The sequence below is a fragment of the Sus scrofa genome, chromosome 13, assembly GCF_000003025.6.
Source record: "Sus scrofa isolate TJ Tabasco breed Duroc chromosome 13, Sscrofa11.1, whole genome shotgun sequence".
Classification (NCBI taxonomy): domain Eukaryota; kingdom Metazoa; phylum Chordata; class Mammalia; order Artiodactyla; family Suidae; genus Sus; species Sus scrofa.
Window position 1 is genome coordinate 125,776,632 of NC_010455.5, and position 20,047 is coordinate 125,796,678.

Below are 20,047 nucleotides of genomic sequence, written 5' to 3' on the forward strand. Positions count from 1 at the left end.
AATCCCTGACCTCGCTCAGTGGGTTAAGAATCTGGAGTTGCCATGAGCTGTGATGTAGGCTGCAGACCCAGCTCGGATCCTGCATTGCTGTGGCTGTGGCTATGGCCTGCAGGCTTTAGCTCTGATTGGACCCTTAGCCTGGGAACCTCCACATGCTGCGGGGGCGGCCCTAAAAAAAAAAGAAAGAAAAAGAAGTAGATTTACTGAGAGAGAAAGACACACACTCCTTAGACAGCATGGGTGGCCAGGAAGATACACATTCATTCTATAGAGAATTCAGTCCATCTCAAAAGGTTTGAGAATGCCCCCAAATATAGAGTGCTTGATTTTTATGGGATGACTAATGTGAAGCGAAGGGATGGTGAAGGAATGAAAGGATTATTCCAGCTTTTTTCAGTAAGAGTGGCAATTTCCAGGAATTTCCCCCCCTACACTTTTTTCCTTTTTTCTTTTTTTCCCTTAGAACTGTCATAGCGCCTACGGGCGTGTCATTTAGCATATGCTAATATATTACAATGAGCGCATAATGAGGCTCAAGGGCTCCTGGGATTGACTCCTCCGCCATCTTGGACCTAGCTGGTTCTAACCAGTTTATGTCATTTCCTCAACAGCTGTCTTTTTTTTTTTTTTTTAAGTTTTTCACTGCACCCTTCCCTCCTGTTTCAGCATCAAATTGAAGAACTGGGAGCATGTTGGACAGTATAAAATCTAAGAACCTAATTACCTTAGAAAATGACACCTGGGGTTCCCTGGAGGCTTAGCCATTAAGGTAACTGCTGTGGCTCGGGTTCAATTTCTGGCTTGAGAACTTCTGTATGCAACGGGCTTGACCGAAAGAAAAAAAGAAAGGAAAAGAAACAGACCAGAAAGGTGTTGACTTACCATGAGGTTACAAAGCAGTTTTAGGGCAAGGAAAGGACTCTCAACCATATTCTCCTCTCCCAGTCCTGCTTCCATTTCCAAGTGACCAGACTCCGCTGACTCCCACTGGTCTGCTTACATCCAGGCCTCATCTCTTAAGGGAAGTATCTGTATACCTTCCACATCATGACCAGGAACAAGAAGAAGAAGGGGGAAAAAAAAAAAACCCAAAAGACAAAAACCACAACAGTTGAAAGCCTACAGTGATAAAGGCAGACACTTTATTAAGGACTCAGAGACAAATTACACCCTGATTCCAGCAGCAGAGAAAAACAAGGTGACCAGGAGCAGGATACAAAGTCATGAGGACTGAGGGTAAGCCCAGAGTGACTGGGGCACTCTGTGGGGGATATATCCACTGGAGGTGGTGGGATGGTGTTGAAAAGAAAGAGGGCTCCTGGGAGGAAAAAAAAACTGGTATAAAGGCAGTTAGGATGTTTGGCAAACATCAGAACTTCCATTGGCCGGAGCGCTAAAGACTGGCAGATGTGATGCTGAAGGACTATGCCAACTACACTTAGGAGTTTGGCCTGATGGGTTTTAAATTGAGGGGAGACCACATAAGGTTGGTGTTTACCTTCCATCTTCAATGCTCTTGCTGTTATTATTTCTCCAATAGCCTCTTTATATCTTTTCCTCTTGGTCAGCTGTGGCAAATTATGAGTTCTGCACATTGGAAGGTTCAAACTGAGACCAGATGGTTACTCAGCAGTGGGTGAGAGAAGGAAGAGCCAGGCTGCCTGGGCTCGGGCAGGGGGTGGGGGGGTGTCTCAGCTTACCCATGTACTAGCTCTGTGTTAAGAGCAGACTATTTAACCTTCCAGGGCTTTTCTTTCCTCATGGGCAAAATAGAGAAAATAATAATGCAACCTCTAAAGTGTTTTGTGAAATGCAGATGAATCCTTAGAATATTGCTGGTCACATATAAGCCCAGAAGAAAGACTGACGCAAGGTACACAAAAGCCTTTGAGCAAGGGACTGCCAGGGTATGGTGGGACTACAACTTAGCCTTGTTCAAAGTCTTTTGTGCCATCACTGGACCAAGGAGGTGGCATCTGTAAGCTTTTAGGCCACCAGGGTGTAACCCTCTCATCACATGCCCTCTACCCCCCTGAAATTCTGTGCATCTCCTAGTCTCTGAATTGGTAAACCTGAATTTCTCTAGCATTAAGTCTGTGCATTTATACAGCCTTCCCTTCTTTCCCAAGTCCCTCCACGCAGCAGGTTTTAATAGGGTTGTTGAAAAAAAAGTGAGAATACAAAAGAAATCAGATCAGCAAATGAGAATGAGGCTTTTGATTTGGGTTTGCACTGAGACAACACTGCATGCGGTTCACCAAGCATCCAATTTATGACTTTGCCTCTTAGACTCCTGGTGAGTGCCTCAAGAGTAGAAATTATCTTTTGTGATTAACTTTATATAATGCTTGTGCTAACACCATGCCCACCTGAGCAATTCATAAATATTTCAGGAAGAGAGACACAGTGATCTTACCCAACACACTCATACAACAGTTTCAACATAATTAGGAGCATTTCTGGATCTAACAGAGCACTCTTACAATGTGTATGATGAAGGAAATGAATGACTCTAATTATACCTTATTAAATCTTATTAATCCTCATTAGAACCCTATTATTCTTGGTAAGTGGGTTACTGGGGAAGAAAAAAAAGATTCTGGTCAAGGCTTGTTATAGTCGATGGGGAATGGGTGAATTCATTCTTAGTTTGTGTGATATTAGGATTTTTTCATGTTAAAAAATAGCACTCAGAACATGGGTTTGCTGAAACACTGAGGATATTGTAAGTGGACAGTGTTGTAATAGAATCTGATCTTTTTAAAGCCCCAGAACAAAATCTCTTTAAGAGCTAATACTTTCTATTTCAAATTGTATTAGTTTGCAAAGAGAAAAAATATTTCATTATTGCCTGGAATAGGTACCTTAATCTTATATCTCTGCTACTATTTTCCTATTTTTTTATGAGTAAATGAAAATTTGAGAACAAGAAAATAATTTGGACCTGAAACTGACAACACTTATGACCTGAACTTAGCCAAGAACCTAGAATGGGATTTGAACCCAGCCAAAACCCAGACTGGGAACTGAACCCACGTTCCTGAACCTGAACCTGACAGCAGTAATGGGCTGAACCTAGCCAGAATATAGTTTGGGGCTTGAACCCATGTGTCAGGACTCGAACCCAGCCTAAACCCAGATTGGGACTTAAACCCAAGGTTTGAAATTAGAATCACTACCCTGCGTCTGGACTCACTGAGATACAGGTTCTTCATGTCTCCATGCAGAAGGAATTCAGCAAGAGACAAAGTGATAGGCAAGAAATAGATTTATTAAGATAGGACACTTGTGAGAGATGCAGGAGGGCAGGCAAGGAGGCTCTGCCCCCAGGATCCACTGGGCCACAGTTTTATTATCCAAGGGGAGTGGGGATTGGAAAAGCCCGCCTCTTCCTTTCTGGGAATACTGGCTCCTCCTTAGTATCCCTAAAGTGTGTAAAATCCATGGAAGGGTGGTCCTCAAACTCTAGCCCTTGGTCTATGAATGCAGGCCTCATCCCATCCCCCACCCAACAACATGAGGCAATTCTCAAGGCTCCACTAATGAAGCAAGCCTGCCTTGTGCTGATGGTTTTCTTGAGCAATTTATTAACTCACAGTGATCTCCCAACGTCCCCTAAGTTTCTCTCTATAAATGTGGTCCTTTGTTGGGACTTCTACAACTACCTGTGTCTACTCTATCCCTATCAAATTCATGGTTTTTAAGTTAGAATCACTCACCTGGTGACTTACTGTGGTTCAAGTTCTTTGTGCCTCAGCGTAGAAGGAATTCAATGAGAGACAAACTGATAGGAAAGACTTAGATTCATTAAGAAAAAGTGCTTGTGAGAGATGCTAGCAGGCAGGGAAGGAGGCTCTGCCCTGAAGATTAGGTGGGCTACATTTTAATAATCCAAGGGAAATGGGGGTGGGAAAAGACTGCCTCTTCCTCTTTCTAGAGTAGTAGCTCCTCCTCAGTAGCTGGTAAGAGAGTATTGACTCTGTAAGGTCAAACTAGGACTGTCCCGGAGCTTATTCAAATCAGAAGGGTGGTCCTTAAACTCCTGCCCTAGGTCTGAACCTGAATGCAGGCCTCGCCCCATCCCACACTCAAAGACCTGAGGCTTATCTCCTGCCTCCACTAGTCATTCTGATGGCCCTCCCCATTGATCAATCGCCAACCCACAGTAATTTCCCAAATCTCCCCAGGCACCCCCCTCCATCCATGGTCCCCCACTGGGACCCCCACAACCACACGTGCCATTATCCTATTCCATCCCTATCATACCCAGGAATGTGTGAATTCAAAAACTTTGCACAAAAAAGATGCTTGATAAAAGGCAGGAGCAAAAATGTTTCTGCATTTTTTAATTCTTGGTTAAAAAAAAAAAAAATCCCACCAAATACCCCCAAAAGCAAGTTTTCTAGGTTTCATGAATTAGTAACTCACTGGGTACTCTCACTATTTATTAATAGGAATTAGAAGATCAGGGCCTCCTTGTTGAGTGGAAAAATCATGGGATTAGTCAGGGGACCTGGATGGGGGAAGGTGGGTTCAGGTGTTTCGTTCTGTTGCTTATTTTGTGTTGGGCAAGCCTCTTTACCCGATTTTTTCCTTAAATGGAAACAAGGGACTACAATTTGTCCTAACAAAAAAACATAATATGCCAGTGAGAAAAAAGTGCTTTATCACGTGCTGAGGTGAGGAATGATTAGACATCAGTAGGATAGAAATACAAGGAAACAAAGTCCCCAGCCTTAGAGTGCCTTCCAGGCAATGGCTGCTGCCCCTTTCCTAACCTTTTAACATAATAAATGGTGGCTCTCCTGGTTGCTCACATTTAAATGTCTGAGGAAAAATATCCAACCCCAAACTTCCAGTATCAGGTCTGCCTTTATTCAAACCAGTTCACCCAGTTTGCAAACTTTTTTGAAGCTGGAAGCACCCAGTAAGCTTTCTGGGTTTCCAGTCAGGGCTGTGAAGTAAATGTTAAACTCCTGGGGTTCATTTATTTAAGCAAGAGACAGAGGAAGTTGCCTTGAAGCAACTAATTGGTATGGCTATTCAACGCTCACTGGCAGTCAGAGCCTTCTAGGAACTGACTTCATCGCGGCCCAGGCAAGTTCGGAATCTCTGTCTAGGGTGGTCCTTGTAGCCCGAAGACATTTGGTTCACTGCTCTGCAGGAAGCAGGGAGCCAGGGTGACGGGAACAGGGCTGGAAAGATGAGCATCCGGGTCTCATGCCTGGATCTGTGGAGTACATGACCTTGCACAAGTCACTTCTCTTCTGAGGGCTTCGGTTTCCCCATGTGTGTAGTGGACGGGTTGGAAGTTGATGTTGGTGCTCTGACATCCAGTACTTTTGAGCCTGGCTGGGAATTCGGGGCGGGGCTCAAGAGCAAGTCTCCGAAGGGGATTCAAAGGCTGGATCTGGTTTGCTCAGGCTTACCGCCCCCCCTCACCCCGCCAATCTGGCGCCCTAAACAGTGGACGCGCTTTCCCCCATTTCTTCAATAGCCCCTCACCCCGGCAGTGTCCTCCTTCTTCGTTTCCTTCCTCTTCCTCCAGTGCAGGCAAAGCCTCCACATCTCCCTCTTTCCTTCCTCCTTTGCAAGCTCCCCGCGTCTTCTCTCCCTCCCAGGAAATCAACGGCCCTCGGGTGCACCCACCTTGGAGCAAGGCCATGGCTCGCGGAGGGCGCCCCCTCCCCCGGCGGCGAGCGCGGCGCGGCGGCCCCGCGGGCACCCGCCTTCCCATACCTTACATGGACAAATGCGTGCAGGCAAAGTCAGGAATTCAGGCCCCTGACGTCAGCCTCCAGCTCTCAGGGCACCGCACGGGAGACCGAGGGGAGGGGGTGGGGACGGTGGGGAGGAAGGAGGGGGAAAGGCACCAACCAGCAGCCGCTCCAGCCCTGCCGAAGTTTCACTTTTTGTCTGTGGGTTCGCTCCCGGGCCCCGCGCGAGCTTTCCCGGGATAAGTAGCTTTAGGAAGCGGGGGAGAGCCGGGCGCTGTAAGGTAAGGGCTGGCGGCGCGGCGCGGGGCGCGGTGCGGGGCTCGGGGCCGGGCCTGGCCGGGGCTGGGGACAATAGGAGGGGGAGTGCCCGGGCACCTCCTCCTTCGCCGCTGCCTCCGCCTCCAGCCGCCGCTGCCGCCGCCGCTGCCCCGGTCTCCTCCTCCCCGAGGTATTGCTGCAAATCCTCCTTCCTTCCCCCCCACCCTCCGCCCGCGGGCGCCTCGGGAACCCCCAGCCCTCCCCGGGCGCGAGCGCCTCCGGGGTGGCAGGAGCGCGGGCCGCAGGGCGCCGAGCGCGCGTCCGGCCCGGGCCGCAGGGCCCGCCGTGCGGAAGTGCTGGCCGCGGCGCGATCACGGGGTGCATGCGTGGGGGAGGGGGACCCCGAGTTTTTCGGGAAGCGTTGGCCCGGGGTTGGGCGGGGTTGGAGCCCTTCCCTGGGCGCCCCCTGCCCGGGCTTTTCAGGGCTCCCAGGGGGCGGGGCCACACCCAGCCGCTTAGAGCTTTCGCGGAATCACAGTTGTCACAGTGGAAGGGGCCTAAGAGTACAGGCTTCGAGTTCCCCCATTTTCCTGTTGAGGCAACTGAGACCCAGAGAGAAGGAGAGCCTCCCCCAAAGTCACTTATTAGAAGCCGGGCCATAATTAAAATAGATGGCTCCCAACTCCTAGGTCTTTTTTTTCAAGCATTTCTTCCTTCGGCACACACTGGTGCGGGCGCTGTACTGGGTTGTAGGGTCCTAGAGGCATTTAGGGCCCAGACTCTGACCTCAGTGGAGCGCTCAGCTGAGGAGCCAAGCCTGACCCAAGGTAGACGATGCTAAGTGCTGGAGAAAAGGCACGAATAAAGTTTGAAGGGGCTCTGGATAAAGGATTTGCTTTTCTGGTTCCTAAGGAGGGGTCAGAGGCTTTTGAAGGGTGGAGGGTTTTCTGAAGCCAGTCAGGGACAAGGGCAGAGGCCATTTGCAAGAGAGAACTGCAGAGCAGAGAAGACTAAATAAAATGTGGAGAGTGGAGATGAAGCTGTAAATGTTACTGTGCAAGGAGGCAGGGGCATGAGGTTGGACGGCCGGGGGTGGGGGTACATGAGATGAAATAATCAGTGGAATTGTGCCTCAGTTCTTGAACGGAGGGGTGTCTTTGTGACTTTGGGGTGCTAGAGGTGCTGAAAGATCTCTCCGGCTTCCCTTTCCTTCCCAGGGATCCAAAGCCATCTGGCCCTCAACACTACACGCAAAAAATGTAGGTTCGTTATTTGAGCTTCTTTACTTGTACCAGAGTCACTTAACTTTGTATCCATCCCCTCTCTCTTTTCATTTCCTCACCCTTTTCTAAATTGCTTGCTTTCCAATAAAACTCATTCTCACTAAAGTGTTAGTGACTTAGTGGCCTACCTCCTCCAGCACAAGTGCATTTTAAGAAAGCTTTTAAGTGGTAGGAGGGAAAGCAACTAACATCCTCCCTTCCCCACATCTTCACCCTCCCAGCTCTTAGGGGTAGGGAAACAAAAAAAAAGGTTCAGCGAAGGTGGGTGCTCCTTCTAAAGCCTGCAGTAAATAATGGTAGACTATGGAAGGCCAGAACTCCCTGGAGGGTTCCTTCTACCCCATGACCAGCCTTCTTCCTTTCAAGGTCCCTACCTGCACCAGGGTCAGTTAAAAGGAATAATGTGTATCATATTAAATCTTTACAAGGCAGTTCCCCAACCCCAACCCCAGGCCTTTACAGTCAAGAATGTAGACTCTAGATGGGTGACAAGTAGTTGGAGTTAGCTGTCTGAATGATAGGGGTGCAGGCCTGGGGCCTTTGTGTCTGGCAGCCCCCCCAAGGTCATGCTGCTTATAAACAGTAGGCAGTTCTAGTGCTGCTTGGAGGATTGGCAGAGGGAGGAGAAACTGAGCTGTTGAGCTGGTTACTATGGCTGGGACTGGTTGGACCCTTCTTGGAGTGGTATGTTCCAGGGGACAGTCTGTTCCAGGTGGGGGAGGAGGCTTCATTTTGAAGGTCCTTATGCCAGGCATGGATAATGGCTTAAAGTTATCATTTGAAGCTTTTGAGCAGGCCAGGACATGAGCGAGAGGGGAGGAACTGGCATTGGGAAGACTTCTGCCACCTATTCCAATGAGAGAGGCAATAATCTGGCCTAAGAGTATTATCGGTGGATATTTGATCATTTATTCCACATATGTTACTGAATATCTATTAGGTGCCCTTGGCAAATATGAAAAATTTATGGCAGGCTTCTGTATTTTATTGAGACAAATAAGTTGAGTTTAATAAAAAAGCATACTTTTTCACATTTTAATATCACCGAAATTGGATTGTCTTAAAGTCACAAATGTGTCATAGTTGAGCAGTTCTTCATTCTAAGTTGTTAATGGTACATCTTACAGTTGATGGTTTAGAGTTGATGAAATTGGTTAATCATACCCTTTATGAATGTACAGTGCTTTGCACTTTTTTATAAAAAGTTTCCAATCAGATATTCTATTTGAATCTCAAAAATCCCCTGAGAATTGGGCCTAGTGACACTGTCATCTCCATTTTACCTCATGTCTAAGGTCACTCAGATAGAGATACCCTCAAAATTACAGTCCTGAAGTTTGACTCTTGGTGTTAATATGTGACTTTAACTTGTTATGGAACTAGCATGGGTTAATTGGGAACTGGGAAGTGTCAGGTTGAATTTGATGTCAGAACTATGCCTTAAGATGCTGGAATGATGAGGTTTTTTTTTTTTTGTTTTGTTTTTTGGTTTTTTTTTTTCGGTTTTTGGCCAATGGCAGAGTGTAACTAACAAGGACTGAGAAGCTCCCGTAGCCCAGGGATTCACTGCATTAAACAGAAAATGGGCAGGGAGATAGAAGATGCCAGGTAACATAGTAAAACCAGAGGATGGAGCACAGTGCTATTTTTACACAGAAGGGAAAGGAGCAGTGCATGAAGCATGCAAATTCTGGAGCCTACCTGCTGTGAACCAGGAACTGGCTGGTCCTGGGAGCACAAAGATGAGGAGAACATGGTGCCTGTTCTTGAGGAGGGTGTGTGCATGTGTGTGTGAGCATGTGTGTGTGTGTGTGTGTGTGTGTGTGTGTGTGTTGTGTTGTTTTAGGGGTATGTTTCTGCTGCACTGAGGAGGTTTGACCTCAGGGAAACTACCAGAGGGAATGGTGTCTGAAGAGAATCTTTAGGGCCAAATAGGAATTGCCCAAGTGGAAGGACAGGTAAGAATTTAACTCGTTTGTCACATGTAGATGGATGTAGGGAAGAGGCTGGTTTTGAATGGCCAGCAGTGATTGGGGTGGTGGGAAATGGAGAAAAGGGAGGGCTTTCTTTTTTTGCTAAATAGAATTAAATGGGCTACTAAAGGATTCTCTAGAGATTTGCTTGAAAACAAGTCTGGTTAAGGGCTCTGGGACCCTCTGTGGGATTAGATATTGGGTTGGTAAGGCAGGAAGAAGAGCAGCACATTTAGTAACTGGTTGAGTGAAGCTGAGACTTTGACCCTGGGCAGTAATTAGGAGTCCTAGTTCAGTGCGTTGGTGGGTGGGGAATTTCCTGGAATAAGGCATCAGAAGGCTGCACCTAGCTAGAAGAAAGCTAGGCAAGGAAGGGGGAGGTTTAGTTGTGAAGCATGTAGGAAGCTCCTATCTGAATGGAAAGGCACTGGCTTGAGGGTGTGTGTGTAAACAAAGGTGGGGATGGGGAGTTCCCATCGTGGCGCAGTGGTTAACGAATCCGACTAGGAACCATGAGGTTGCAGGTTCGGTCCCTGCCCTTGCTCAGTGGGTTAACGATCCGGCGTTGCCGTGAGCTGTGGTGTAGGTTGCAGACGCGGCTCGGATCCCGCGTTGCTGTGGCTCTGGCGTAGGCCGGTGGCTACAGCTCCGATTCAACCCCTAGCCTGGGAACCTCCATATGCCTCGGGAGCGGCCCAAGAAATAGCAACAACAACAACAACAAAGGACAAAAAAAGACAAAAAAAAAAAAAAAAAACAAAGGTGGGGAAGTGAATAAGGAATAGAAGTGTGTTACTGAAATCTGTTCCACTTGGCTTGGATGAGTGGAAGAAATGGTGGTGCATTCTTAATGCAAGTCGTAGGAATGGGAAAGGACCCTGGTGCATTGATGAGGACTGCACCTTTCCAGACTTTCTACAAACAGGGTGGGTGGGAAGCCGGTGGGGAGGGTTTAATGGCTTTCATACTTGAAAGCCACATAATTGATGCTAGAAAATGTTTATCTTTTTGTCCTTTTTTAATAGTAATAATAATAATAAACGAGTACTAACCATGTACTTATATAATTCTCATACTGATTCATTAAAGTAGGTTTTGTGATTATTAATTTCATTTTGTGAACTTTTCCTCATTTACAGCCTCTTCACCACTTTTCTGTGCCCACAGAAAAGTGCAAATTGTAGATGAAAAATTAAATCAGTCGATCTAAGAAAGAATTGGAAATTTTTATTCAAGCCAAATTTGAGGATTATAACCTTGAAGGAGCATCTCAGAAAGCTCTGAGAGCTGTTCTGCCCGTTAGAAATCAAGGCATGGTTATATGAGTTTTTGAGACAGGGCTGTAAATCAAATTATTTACAGTTTACAAAATCCAGATCTAAGGATCATCTTGGTGGGTCATGTGACCCCTTACGAGATCAAGGAGGAATGTTATCTTTTAAGGAGTTGTCTTGTTGATGCTAGGAGAATGTTATTCTTTATGGTTAAGCAGATATTCCTGCTGATGGGGGAGGTTTAGTCAACATGCATAATGCAGATCCACAATGCACAGTGAGGGAGAGAGGAGGCCAAAGGGCAGAGTAGAATTTTATGTTTAAATTTTTCTTGCCTTACCATAAAATATGAATTTTATTTCACAGAATCATTACTGTATTTCAGTGTTATTCCTCAGCATTTAACTCAGTAACATTCACTGGGCCCAGCTTTTCACTTCTGTAACTGTTGCTGCCCCAGTTCTGCGTCTCTCTTGAGATGCTACCATTCCCTCTATCATTTGGTATCTTCTCTTTTCAAGAGAGACAGAGCTTTCCTAGCAAATATCTGCCTTCTCCCTCAACATTGCCACCTCCCCAGTCCCTTGTAGTAATAAGGATTTGAGGAACCTTATAGAGAGACAGTGGGGACATTATGATAACAAAGTAGGGAAGTGATGGAGGGTCTTGATCTCAGTCATTGTGCTTCATCTATGGCTCCTGGAAAAGTGTTCTCTGGAGCAGAACCAAATAGCTCCTAGGTCCCTATGTTCCATAGGTCTTGCAGACCCCTTCCTCCAAGAAGGCTTTCTGGCTCAGGACTCTGAGGGGTCAACTCAGGTCCTTGCTGTGACCTACTTACCTTTGGTGAGCCATTTGTATTTTGATGACTTGCAGATAAGGCATTTTCTGGTGAGAGGAGATAGACCCTGGGAATGGCACCCAGCAAAGTATATGCATCTGTGGCTTTCTCTTCTTTGAATCCTTCTGTCTCTGGTGCTTTGAGGGATGTTCAGCAACTGCTTGTTTAGTCATTTAGAATGACTGTGATCACACATACATGTGGAGTAGAAGGGGACAAGGAGTCTGATAATGGCTTCATGGCACAAGGTTCATTTTCACCTTGAACTTAAAAAATCAGTCTCTTGTATTTAGTTCTGCACATTATTCAGGTACTGAGTGATTACCACATGCTGGAAATGAATCTTACAAAGTCAGTTAAGGCTCTGTCTTCAAGGATCTTCTTTCCAGAATAGGAGACAGACAGAAATAGAACATAACACTCTACTAGCATGTTGAACAAACAGCTAATGGGGGCACTAAGAAAGGGGTGACTAACCACCTGGAAGGACAGGCAAAAATGCTCACAGAAAAGAAGACATTGAGTTGGGTTTTGAAGGGTGAGTAGGAGTTCATTTGGTAGACAAAGGTGGGACAACTTTCTAGGCAGAGAGACCTTGATATATATGCATAGGCCTGAGACCTAAGAGTATTTGAGGACTTTGGAAATCACTGAGGAAGGTGGGGCCGGCCAGCGAGGGTTAGACTGTTAGACTGCACAGGGCTGACAGCGTGAGTTAAGGATGATGGGAGTGGTCTTGGCAGTGGGGACAGGAGGGCTTTTGTTACTTTTCGAGTAAAGGGTGTTATTAAATCTGTGTTTCAGAGGACTCTGGTAGCAGAGTGATAGCCGGTCAAGGCCAGAGGCAGGGACCCTGCTTAAGAGGCTGCTGAAATGTTCCAGGACAGGAAATACCGGGTCTGAACAAGGTCAACAGAGTAGAGAGGGAAAAAGTTGTTTGCTGTTAGAATCATATCAAGCACCATAGTTCCTATTCTTGTCTTTCTAATTATTAACCAGCTTATTAGCCTTGACTAGAAAAACTGTTTTATGGGTACCAAAGCTTGTAGGCAGTAGTAGCAGTAGACTGGCAGCGGGTTCATGCCTCAGAAGTGTAGACTGGGCCCTTGGTGTGGCCAGAGTGACTTGACCCCTTCTTTTGCAGATGAGGCCCCAGGGAAAGGACTGAAGTGCTCAGTCACACCCTTGTCAGCTGAGCTGGAGTTGGGTGTTGGCCTTTACTCCCTTTCCTGCCTTCTTTCAAGGTGTTTTTGATTCTGTTTCTGCTGAGCCTGGCCTGATGCATTCCTTCTCCACCCTACCTGAAGGGCTTTGCTTAGGAGAATTTGGGAGGGGATAAAACTTGGAAATCCTTGTTACTGGGCTTGAACATTGTCCTTTGCACTTTGAAAACAAAGTGATTAGGAAGGTTCAGTTTGGGTGTGTGTGTGTGGCTTGGGGATTTATTTCTTTTTCTGCCATTTATGCCACTCTCTTGTTTCTAAGAACCAGGCTTCTGATTTGGTGATAATGTTAAGATTCCTTGCCTGTGGCAGCATCCCCCCCATCACCTTTTATTTTTACTTATTTTTGCTTGCTTAAAGATTTTCAGGATGTCAGAATAGATCCATTACAGGTAGAGCCTGCTGGTTTTTCCTTCCATCTTAAACCTGCTGTTAGAGTCCGACTCACAGAACCCATTAGCATTTCACAGCCTTCATAGTACTTTTTATATGGTGAATGCATTTTGCAATCATTTTTATTACTTAGCCTCCCAATTTTCATCCAAGAGATGGGTTAGCGGGATCATTCTTATAGAATGTGGACAACAGTTGAGAGGTGAATACATGTCCCATGGGGTGCTTAAGTGGTAGAGTGAGAGTCAGACCCCCAGCTTCAAAGTTCCTGTCCTATAACTTCCTTCCCTTCTGCAGATGAGCAGGAGATGATTGATGTGAAAGTCCTTAGCCAGCCTGATACTCAGGCGAGAAAATATTATTATTTCATGGTGTGTCCATTATTAGCATTAGCTGCCCACATCTGTGACTTTGGAAGGCAACCAAAACTCTAGTTGGAGGAGTTCCCATCATGGCTCAGCGGAAACGAATCCTACTAGGAACCATGAGGTTGTGGGTTCGATCTGTGGCCTTGCTCAATGGGTTAAGGATCTGGCGTTGCTATAAGCTGTGGTGTAGGTTGCAGATATGGCTCAGATCCCATGTAGCTGTGGCTGTGACACAGGCCAGCAGCTATAGCTCCGATTTGACCTCTAGCCTGGGAACCTCCATATGCCATGGGTATGACCCTAAAAAGCAAAAAAAAAAAAAAAAAAAAAAAAAAAAAAAGACTGGTTGGAGAACCCAGAGCCTGGTTGGAGACCCCAGAGCCTTGAGGGAAAGGGCTTCAGATGCTTTCATTTTAGTTGTTACCATCACCATCTTGGTTTTTGGTGTAAGAAAACGGACCTGTGTTTGAGCAACTCATTAGCCCTGTGATCTTAAGCAAGTTCCAGAAAGTGCCTCAGTTACCTTCTTACAGAGATCATATAATAATCCTGATACATATGTGAGAATTAGGCATTTCCATGATAGTTTTTTTTTAATTTAACCAATATGGTTGCTTTTTATTTATTTTTAATAATTTTTTTGGAGTATAGTTGACTTACAAAGTTGTGTTAGTTTCAGAGTAAATCACTGTATCCATTCCTTTTCAGATTCTTTTCCCACATAGGTTATTACACATTATTGAATAGAGTACCCTGTGCTATATGGTATTTTATAAGCAGTCATATGGTGTGTGATGTGGCCATGCAGTGGGTACATGTGGATAGTTCTGGGTTCCCAGCATGGTGTCTAGCCCATAGTAATGGCATCTTGTCTTCCTGGAGGGGATCGTGGGATTTAGACCCAGGCTGCTCCAAGTTCAAGTCTTAGCTGTGCTACTCAACATGGTGGCCACAGACGATTTGGTTCACCAGCTTACTCATTTTAGACTTCTTATTCATGAGGGCACCACTGTTGAGAAGTGTCACTCTGGAGGGGTGAGTGCCACAGATGTTCACATACATTTGCAGGTTTTGCAGAGAGATGGTTTGTCATCAGTGAATGGTTGTGCAATGTCCCTTCTTCCATGTGGCCATCCCACTCTCTCTTGGGTTTTGTTCGTGTTGTGTTTGTGTTGTGTTTGTGTTTTACATCTCCTGTAGTCTTTTCTTCTGTCATGGCCTGCCATCAGAGCCCCCTGAAGTTCACATGGAAAGCTGGTGCTAAGGGGTGGGTTCAGGCCTTCCACAGAAACTTGTATGGGAATCTTTCATGGGGCAGGTAAGCCAGATGATCAGAAGAGGAAGTGTTATTTCACTCATCTTCAAGGCATGTGCTCTGGCCTCCTTCCATCCCCAGTCTGGGCACTTTTTCTGCCATAGCCCTTATCAACATTCCTTAGCCACTCAGCCATCCACCACAGCTTGGCCGCCATAGTGCAGAGGGCTTCAGGAGGCAGAGCTGCTTATCCCACTTGGAGAAGATGACTGTGGCCATATGTAGTGTGAGTTCCTTGGCATTTTTAGGAGACTGCTTTTTGAATCCTGTCCTTAAAGTTAGTCTCAATTTTCTTGTCTGTAAAAATGTCCGTAGCAACAATACTTTCTTCAGAAGTAGAAGAACCGTACTTTTTGGTTTTCCCAGGACAGCCTAAGTTTATGCCTGTGTCCTGGTGTAGCATTGCTAGTGACCCCTTTCACTTTCGAAGATGTTCTCATTTGGAGGATAAATTATATGGTCACCCTACTTGTTAGTATTGAGTAAAGTTTATGAGTAATATGTTTAAGGCCAGGCCTAGGGTAAAAAGTCTGCAAACATCTACTGTTTTTGTGCTCAAGAAATGTTTGTTCAGTGAACTACTAAAGTTGGGGGTTGTTTGAGGGGGATGACTAGTTAACAGGCAGTTAGAGTTCATTAGTGTTGATAAAAATGTGTTAATACCTGTTTAGAATATAAGAAAGTACCAGGAGAGTAGTACAGATAGAGGACTTAAGGAGTTCTCTGGAACATGTGCAGAATCTTGCTGGAAGGGCTAAACATTGAAGAACAGGAAGGCCTTGTCCAAGATATGATGGGGCAGCTAAAAGTGCTCTGGCTACTAATAGTTAAGAAATAAGATGGATTCTCTGTCCACTGTCCAATGTGTGTACTTTATCTTGGTTTTTGAACCTATTTTCCATCCAGTGTCCCACCTTGATAAAGATCTCTAACTGTAACTTTGGAAGCCCCAGTGTGGTACCAAATTCTATGCCAAGAGGTCATCAGAGTAACCTGTGCTTATTCTGCCTAATGAATTTCCAAAGAATCTGGTTCTTGTTTAGTTCCCAAGAACAAAAACAAAAACCAAAAACTTAATTGGCACCTGGAGCTTCTGTCTTGTTTGGTATGAAAATGAATCATTTTCAGGAACTGTAGTAGGGAGTTGCTACCCAGAGGGCTGGGTGTGTCCTGACTCGTGGGAAAGGCAAACTCTGCAGTGACCTGGAAGGTAAGCAGCACCTTTTCTTAGAATGAGGTGAAAGGTAGGTCAGCTTTCCAGTAGTCTGGTTGTTTCCAATCTGCTCACAGCAGCTTCACTTGGAGACTGAGGGTTCCAGTAATGACAGCTGACAGGACCCTAAAGACACATCTGTCCGTCATTTTGCTGCATTTGTGTATTCATTCATTTGACACCAGGTGCCAGGTGTACCTGCGAATGAATGAGTAAAACTTCAGTCTATGTTTGGGGGAGAGAAACATGAATGCTGTGCTATCCCTACTTCCAGAGGTCATTTAATAATCCAGAGCGTATGTAAAATATATGCAAAAAATATCTGGTGACTCTCCTTGAACAATGACCAACTCTAGGCACCTGGGGGTAACTTCACAGATAAAAAAAAACTGTCATTTGATTCGGCCTTGAAGGATGACGGAGGGTTTGTCTGAGGAGGAGGGGGTCACTAAGCAAAGGAAATAACATAATAGGGACTTGGAGGTGAGAAAATACATGGTGCATTGGAAAATTGGAATTTTGGGGGGCAGACTGCAGAGTAGAGAGGCCATTGGAAATGAGGATGTGAGAGTAGTTTGGGACTTGGATTGAGACAGGTCTTTGATTGCTGACTGAGGAGCTGAGACTGCACTGTGAAAGAAGCATCAGCTAGGAAAAGGAGGTGACTAGATCTGTGCTTTAGGACAGTGATGGGTTACTGTGTGCTGGATGGATTGGAGGGGGAGGGTACTGGAGATGGTGAGATGTGCTGCTGTAGTCCAGGCACAACATAATGGTAGCTGAATTAGGGTTGAGGCAATGGATCTGTGCGACAGTCCACAGGTGGAATAGAGGCCATCTGATATCCTAATTTAAACGAGCGGAGACTAGGCCTTGAATAGGTAACACATACAGAGTCACAGCCATGGTTTTGAGATAACCCCCAGGTGATCCATCCTCTGTGCAGTGTCTTTAGAGGGGTACAGGTGCCTAGTTGTTGAGATAACTGTTTGTCAAGAGGAGGATCTCCATCATTTTGTATCTTTTTTTTTTTTTTTTAATCTAATTAGGAGATTCCATGGAATTGGCTCTTTCTGGAGTTGTTGAATCTCTAATCACCAGAGACACTCAAGCAGATTGTGATGTAGTAGTGAAAACTCAGGCACTGGTTGAAGACTTGGTCTAGAACGTCTTTGACGTATATTAACCCCGATTCTTTTTTTTTTTTTTAAGTCCCTCCTTCCCTCCCTCTCTCCCTTTTTTCCCTAGAAAAGTTTCTTATAACAATCTTACCTGAAGTTCTTCTATCCATTTGGCTCTCCCAGATCATTTTAGCCAAACTGGACAAAAGGCAGAGATAATTAAACATGGATGATTAGGCATTAAGAATGGTGGACTCTGGTTCATGTAGAATGTGGAGGGAATAACCATTTTGAAGATAGTAAGTTAACACTCACCAGGGATATCTTTGTGGCCTAGGCCAGCCTGCATGGTCCCGATCAAAATGGGATCCACCATATATTTAGGACACCTTCTACTAGTCGACATTTTTACAATGCTTTACAGTTAATCATGTGTTTTCCTATAGGTAGATCCTCACAATAGTCCTGTGAGTTGTTATTATTATTCAAATTTTACTGTTCAGGAATGAGACTGGGAAAGATTAAATGACTTGCCCAGGGTCCATAGTAGCTGGACATTGAACCATAACTTCAACTTGAGTTTTCTATTAGCATAGTTTCGCATTCATCCTATTGCCAGCCCACGTAGATCCCCAAGACAGGCTCTAGCTTTTGTTCATATTCATATCCTAAGATCCATTGGGGATTCTGCTATGTGGTAAGGATTTAATAAATGTTTGTTGAATGAACATGTGCATGGATAATGTGAGTGAAGTAATAAATGACAACTTGATTTTTAGGAGAATCTTTAGTAGTAAAAAACCTAATTGAGAGAGTTCCCATCATGGTGCAGTGGAAACAAATCTGTCTAGGAACCATGAGGTTGTGGGTTCAATCCCTGGCCTTGCTCATTGGGTTAAGGATCCGGCCTTGCCGTGAGCTGTGGTGTAGGTCGCAGACGAGGCTCGGATCTGGTGTTGCTGTGGCTCTTGCGTAGGCTGGCGGCAACAGCTCTGATTAGACCCCTAGCCTGGTAACCTCCATATGCCTCAGGTGCGGTCCTAAAAAGACAACAACAAAAAAGCCCCAAAAAAACAAAAACCTAACTGAGCTCCTCTAAACATTAATCAATCTGTTATCAAAAGACAATGGAAAATATCTCATTTAGAATATATTTACTCAACTTCATTAAAAAAAAAAAATCCGCACTGAAAAAGCTCTCACCAAACTCTTACCTGACTGAATACCTCTCTCTGATCTCTTAGGAGACCATATTCTTGATCTTAACCCTAAAGGAGTATGTTCACCTTTCTGTGTGTGTACAGTGTTTCCTTTCACTAAATATTATTGCAAGAAAAGCTCTTCCTTCTTTTGGCCTGGGCCTTATATCTGTCTCTTATGTAACTAAAGATTTGTTGAAATTGACAAATCCTGCTGTAAATATTACCACTGTGGGCACTAGGATATTTTTCAAAGAAATTAGGTAGAATTCAATATGTTAAAACATGCAGTGTAAACATCAGTGGACAAATGGTTTTACTTCCTTCTAAATTATTTCCTGAAGACAAGGATTTCTTTGGCATTCCCACTTTCCCTTACACTGGTTACCATTTTGTCCCTTGTATTATGTGGCTATGTGAGTATGTATCTGATCTCCTTAAGGATGTAGTAAAAAATGCCTGTATGGCTGGGGAGTCAGACAGTTCTGGGTTCCAGTCACAACTCTACCTTTTGATAGTCATATAATCTTTTTTTTTTTTTTTAAAGGGCTGTTGCACCCGCAACATATGGAGGTTCCCAGGCTAGGGGTCGAATCAGAGCTACAGCTGCCGGCCTACACCCCACATCCACAGCAGTGGCAGATCCGAGCCTCGTCTGCGACCTACACCACTGCTCACAGCAAGGCCGGATCCTTAACCCACTAAGTGAGGCCAGGGATTGAACCAGCAACCTCATGGTTCCTAGTCAGATTCATTTCTGCTGTGCCATGACGGGAACACCCATATAATCTTAATACTGGTTACTCGGCCTCTCCGAACCTCCAATTGCTTATCTGTGAAAGGGGTAATAGTGCCTTCTGTGTAAGGTGCTTGTGGAAGGGATTCCGTGGTCAGTGTAGGAAAGCACTGAAGCCTGACCTGTGGAAAAAAATGCTATCTTTGTTCTCTTTGCTCTCTGCCATCCACCAGATGATAAGACAGCTAAGATCTTTTCCCTTATATTTCCCCATAAAGTATGACCCACAGCAGGTAGACCTTAAATAAATGTTTATCAGCTGGTTAAATAAGTTTTAAGCTCTTTCAAAGGAGAATTATAAGGACATAGTACTGAATAATTCTATTACTTTTTATACAGTTTGCCATTCAGCCTCCAGAAAGATTGTACTAATTTGCAGAGTCATTAGCAATGTGTGGACTAACTGGTTTCTCTACGTCTTCCCCAGGATTTAATTTTATAACTTGCATTTGTCTCCACTAAATTAATATGTAAGAAATCATATTTCATTATTGTTTCAAGCTGCATTCCTTTATTTAGTGAAAAATTTTCCAAGTAGTGTTTTAGAGTTTGTGTGTCGTCTTGCGAGAGCTGTCAAATGGCTATATATATACATATACACACACACATATATATATATACATATATATATATATATTTTTTTTTTTTTTTGGTCTTTTTGCCTTTTCTAGGGCCGCTCCCGCGGCATATGGAGGTTCCCAGGCTAGGGGTCAAATCGGAGCTGTAGCCGCTGGCCTACGCCAGAGCCACAGCAACGCAGGATCCCAGCCTCGTCTGCGAGGTACACCACAGCTCATGGCAACTCGGAATCCCTAACCCACTGAGCAAGGCCAGGGATCGAACCTGCAATGCCCTCATGGTTCCTAGTCAGATGCGTCAACCACTGCGCCATGAAGGGAACTCCAAATGGCAATATTTTAAAATGGTTTGGGCTGGAGAAGCTTCAAATGAACGGGCTGAAAATGTTTGGTGTTTGGAGTTGCCTAAAATCCAGTTTATATATTCATTCACTCAGTCAGTGTTTATTGGGCACCTACTATGTACCAGGGACTGTTTCAGGGGCTATGCATTCT

The 20,047-nt window shown here is 45.0% G+C and overlaps 2 protein-coding genes across 4 annotated transcripts in view; one reads left to right on the top strand and one right to left on the bottom strand.

Annotated features, from left to right (window-relative positions):
* On the bottom strand, nucleotides 1,121–11,390 carry LOC106508360 (translation initiation factor IF-2-like). The gene is made up of 3 exons (XM_021069821.1): nucleotides 11,347–11,390; nucleotides 5,878–6,496; nucleotides 1,121–5,348 (listed from the first exon to the last, which is right to left on the bottom strand). The coding sequence occupies exons 1-3, from the start codon at nucleotides 11,388–11,390 to the stop codon at nucleotides 5,151–5,153; spliced, it is 861 nt and encodes a 286-aa protein (XP_020925480.1). The 3' UTR covers nucleotides 1,121–5,150.
* Nucleotides 5,742–20,047, top strand: part of LPP (LIM domain containing preferred translocation partner in lipoma) — a 696,555-nt gene continuing 682,249 nt past the window's right edge. The window contains exon 1 of one of the 3 annotated variants that reach the window (XM_021071250.1): nucleotides 5,742–5,998. The gene's annotated coding sequence lies outside the window, so the exon portion shown is untranslated. Of the gene's footprint in view, nucleotides 5,999–6,076; nucleotides 6,166–20,047 lie in introns of those variants that run through there. The other 2 variants (XM_021071246.1, XM_021071248.1) reach the window with 2 other exon arrangements.